The sequence below is a fragment of the Otolemur garnettii genome, unplaced genomic scaffold (genome assembly GCF_000181295.1).
Source record: "Otolemur garnettii isolate 467f Iridium unplaced genomic scaffold, OtoGar3 scaffold00202, whole genome shotgun sequence".
In the NCBI taxonomy this organism is placed as follows: Eukaryota; Metazoa; Chordata; class Mammalia; order Primates; family Galagidae; genus Otolemur; species Otolemur garnettii.
This window is the reverse complement of record NW_003852597.1, coordinates 521,396-525,838: the sequence shown is the minus strand read 5'-3', so window position 1 is coordinate 525,838 and position 4,443 is coordinate 521,396. Positions and strand designations below refer to the sequence as shown.

The 4,443-nt window shown below is 40.9% G+C and overlaps 1 protein-coding gene across 1 annotated transcript in view; it reads right to left on the bottom strand.

Moving 5' to 3' along the window:
• The window catches only part of EIF2B3 (eukaryotic translation initiation factor 2B subunit gamma), a 102,617-nt gene that overhangs the window by 94,395 nt on the left and 3,779 nt on the right, over positions 1 to 4,443 (bottom strand). The window contains exon 2 of the mRNA XM_012812347.2: positions 2,237 to 2,393. Within this exon, the coding sequence (XP_012667801.1) occupies positions 2,237 to 2,384 (148 nt within the window). The 5' untranslated portion in view covers positions 2,385 to 2,393. The remainder of the gene's footprint in view (positions 1 to 2,236; positions 2,394 to 4,443) is intronic.

The following is a 4,443-nucleotide window of genomic DNA, read 5'->3' as shown; positions in this document are numbered from 1 at the left end:
TGGCATCACAGCTCACAGGAACCTCCAACTCCTGGGCTCAAGCGATTTTCCTGCCTCTGCCTCCCTAGTAGCTGGGACTATAGGCACCTGCCATGACGCCCGGCTATTTTTTGGTTGCAGCCATCACTGTTGTTTGGTGGGCCCGGGCTGGATTCAAACCTGCCAGCTCAGGTGTATGTGGCTGGTGCCTTAGCTGCTTGAGCCACAGGTGCTGAGCCTCAAGTGATCCTCTTGCCTCAGCCTCCAAAGTAGCTGGGACAACACCCCTTTAGTTTTTCTATTTTTAGTAGAAACAGGGTCTCGCTCTTGCTTAGGCTGGTTTTGAACTCCTGAACTCAAGTGATCTTTGCCCCTCCTCCCAGAATTCTAGGATTACAAGTATGAGCCACTGTGCCTGGCTAGATATTTTAAATTGTATTAAGGTTAGTCATAATCCCTTTCATTTATCAAATAGAGCTCTAAGAAGAAAATCTCTTCTAAACCATATACCTGGCTGGGCCTGGTGGTACATGCCTATAGGTGGGAGCATTTCTTTAGGCCAGGAGTTCATAAATTAGTTGGGCAAGGTGGCATGTACCTGCAGTTTAGGTACATGTACCTAGGTAGACTACAGGCAGGAGAACTGCTTTACCTAAGGAGTTGGAGGCTATAGTGATCCATGATTGATGCCACTGCATTCCAGCCTGGGCACAGAGTAAGACCCCTTCTCAAAAATAAATAAATAAAACATATCTCTTAATGTCATACAGACTACTGCACAGAAATGTTTATAGTTCTGTCTTAAGAAGGTAACTCAAAACAGTGGAATAAATACACTAGATTACAAGACTGTGCCTCAGGATTTGGTACTCTAATTTGTTATAAGTAATTATAGAATACCTCAAATTCAGTGTGACCAAAGCTGAACTCTATTTTCATTCAAACCTGTTTTGTCTCCTATTAAAAGTTAGTGGCATTGGCTCGGCACCTGTGGCTCAAGCAGCTAAGGCGCCAGCCACATACACCTAAGGTGGTGGGTTCGAATCCAGCCCAGGCCCGTCAAACAACAATAATGGCTGCAACCAAAAAATAGCTGGGCGTTGTGGTGGGCGCCTGTGGTCCCAGCTACTTGGGAGGCTGAGACAGGAGACTCGCGTGAGCCCAGGAGTTGGAGGTTGCTGTGAGAAGTGAAGCTATCGCACTCTACCCAGGGAGACAGCTTGAGGCTCTGTCTCAAAAAAAAAAACCAAACAAACAAAAAAAAAGTTAGTGGCATCATTACCTACCTAGTCACTGAAGAAAAAAGTAGAGAGAAACAATCACTAGACTTTCAGGTTCTAGAAGTCAGATCTGAGCTGTCTTTTCAATTCTATACACCTAGTCTTAATACATTACTGGGACATAATAGATTCTCAGCAAGTACTAAGTATGAGGCATTTCAGTTCCCAATCTGTTCTTTCTGATATCTTTACAGGGTTTATCTCAGACCACTATAGAAATCAGCCCTGTAACATCACTTAGTGCGATCCTCCCAACCTTTTCACACAGCAATAGAATACTCCTATGCAAGCTGAGCATAGAGGCTCATGCCTGTAATCCTAGGACTCTGGGAGGCTGGAGGCAGGTGGATTGCCTGAGCTCACGGGTTCAAAGACTAGCCTGAGCAAGAGCAAGACCCCGTCTCTAAAAATAGCTGGGCGCTATGGCAGGCACCTGTAGTCCCAGCTACTGGGGAGGCTGAGGCAAGAGAATCACTTGAGCCTAAGAGTTGGAGGCTGCTGTGAGCTATGATGCCACAGCACTCTACCAGGGGCGACAAAGTGATACTCAGTCTCAAAAAAAAAACGAAGAATAGGCTTGGTGCCTGTAGCATAGTGGTTACAGCGCCGGATACATGCACTGAGGCTGTGAGGTTCCAACCCACCCAGGGCCAGCTAAACAATGACAACTACAGCAAAAAAACAGCCGGGTGTGATGGTGTCCCAGCTACTTAGGAGGCCAAGGAAAGAGAATCACTTAAGCCCAAGAGTTTGAGGTTGCTGTGAGCTACGACGCCATAGATCTCTACTAAGGGCGACATCTGTCTCAAAAAAAAAAAAAAAAAAAGAATACTCCTATGTTCCTAATTTTAAAAAGTCAGTCTTCCCCCAACTGAGTCCTAGCCTTCTCTCATTCATCCTCTCTTACCCTCATAACGCTGACAAATCACTGGGAGCAAGCACAAGTTTTACAAGTGCATTTCATTGTCATAGCACACCTTCAAATCCAACTCGCTCAAGAAGGTTCAATGGGTACCAGATTAAAGGTTTGTTCCCAACTGGAAGCAGAGGTTTGGGAATGCTGGAAGTCAGGTCTGTCATCCGTGATCCCCCGCCAACTGCCATCACCACTGCTTGAAATTCCATTTTTACAAACTGCAAACACAAAAGCAATTAACAGAAAGTAGTAGTAAAAATCAAAGTACACACAATATTAACACTATTTTTATTTAGGTTACTGATAAGCACTAATGTCAAATGTACAACTTTTAACTCTAGTAATCAGAGTAAGAGAAGCTCTTAGCTTCAGATAAACATTATCTTTATCATACTTTCTTACCAATATATACTCTCACCTCCACCCTTGGTAAAAGTGGGGAGATTAGAATGAAAAAAATCTGGCCCTTGAATTGTTCACAATTAAGTGAGGAAGACAAATTCAGTAAACTACAATACACATCATTAGTCCCACAGCAGGAATATATTCAAAATGCAATATATGAGTATACAATGAAGGGAAAGCCTAGTCTTCACAGAAAACACTGGAAAGGTTTTGCTGACAGAAGAAGTGAGAGTGTACCATGTGGGCTTCTGATATGTGAGTTTTATTCTTTGAAAATGTTAAGACTTCTGACTAGAATTAAGAGCAGAAACACAGGATGTTAACTTTTTTTCTTTCGATGTTAGTCTTTTGAAAAACATAAAATGACTTAAGATTCCTCCAATTAAAAAAAAAAGATTCCTCCAATAATTCAGCCATCTGCTCTAGTCTTCTCTTTACCCCCAATTATGAAAAATATCACTGCAAACACAAATGTAGGCTTGGGTCTGAACGTAGATTTACAGAACCCAATTACACAAACAAACCAAATTATTAATTCTTTTTTTCAAACTCAAGGTAATGAAACTATCTAACATTAAAAATAATCTGTTTATAGCAGCTACCACAAAACAGTGGCAAATCCTTAGTGATTTGAACTGAAAGTATTCTTTGACTTACAACAAATGATGTAATTTTTAAAATAAAAGAGTAAAATGCAATGCTCAGAGAAAAGAATTTATTTAATACCAGTCAAAAAATGTTGCAATTTTGCCATAATTATAATCAGTCCTGGGTCCCATACATAAATATTTAAACTATAACCCTTAACACCCAGTATACCCAAGGCACAAAGTGAAGGCTCTTGCATAACATTCACAACTTAAAGATATGGTTCTTTTGATTCCAGCAAGCATTGCCTCAAATTGGAATTTAACTTCAATTTGGCATAACATAACTCCTACCACCTCTAGTGTTAAAAGAGCACTGGACCATTAAGAGATGAAAGACTTAAAAAAAGAGTTGAAAGACTTGAGTTTAATTTTTTTTCTGGTTCTGCCATTTATAGACAGTGTGTCCAGGAGCCTGATATTTTAAAATCTCAGTTTCCTTAGTTTCTAGAAGGAAGTCTAGTGGTTAAGTTTACAGATACCAGAGCCTGGATGCCTGGGTTTGAATTCTAGCTATGTGAACTAGGGCAAACCACATAACTTTTCAATGCCTCAGTTTTTTCATTTTATAAGATAAGGATAATTATAGTTTCTACTTCACAAAATTACAGTTAATGCTAAATTAATTATTCTATGTAAAGCACAAAAAAATAATGTCCATCCCATGAGAGGCACTATATACAAGTATTTGATATTATTTGACAAAGGCTAGATCACAGAAAGCCTCTGTGATAATGGAACCACATTGTTTCATAATTCTGATCTCTGCACTGCTACTCTTTCCTCCTAAGTTGCCTTTCTCTTGCTCCTAGAAATCATCTATTACACTTTTAAGACTCAGCTCAAGAATCAAAGCCATTCCTAACCCTCCTGGCCCCTCCGCACTCCTTTCTCCTAGGTGCTTCCACTCTACTGCATACATATCATCTCAATCTTTACTGGTTTTATTGTCCTTACATGTTTAAATATCTATTTAAGAGGGCGGTGCCTGTGGCTCAGTGAGTAGGGCACCATATACTGAAGGTGGCAGGTTCCAACCTGGCCCCCGCCAAACTGCAACAAAAAAAATGACTGAGCCTTGTGGCAGGCGCCTGTAGTCCTAGCTACTCGGAAGGCTGCAGCAAGAGAATCGCCTAAGCTAAGGTTACCAGATTTTATTTTAACATTGGTAAAGTGGGACGCCATTGACCAGGGGATAATTTCTTTTTTTTTTTTT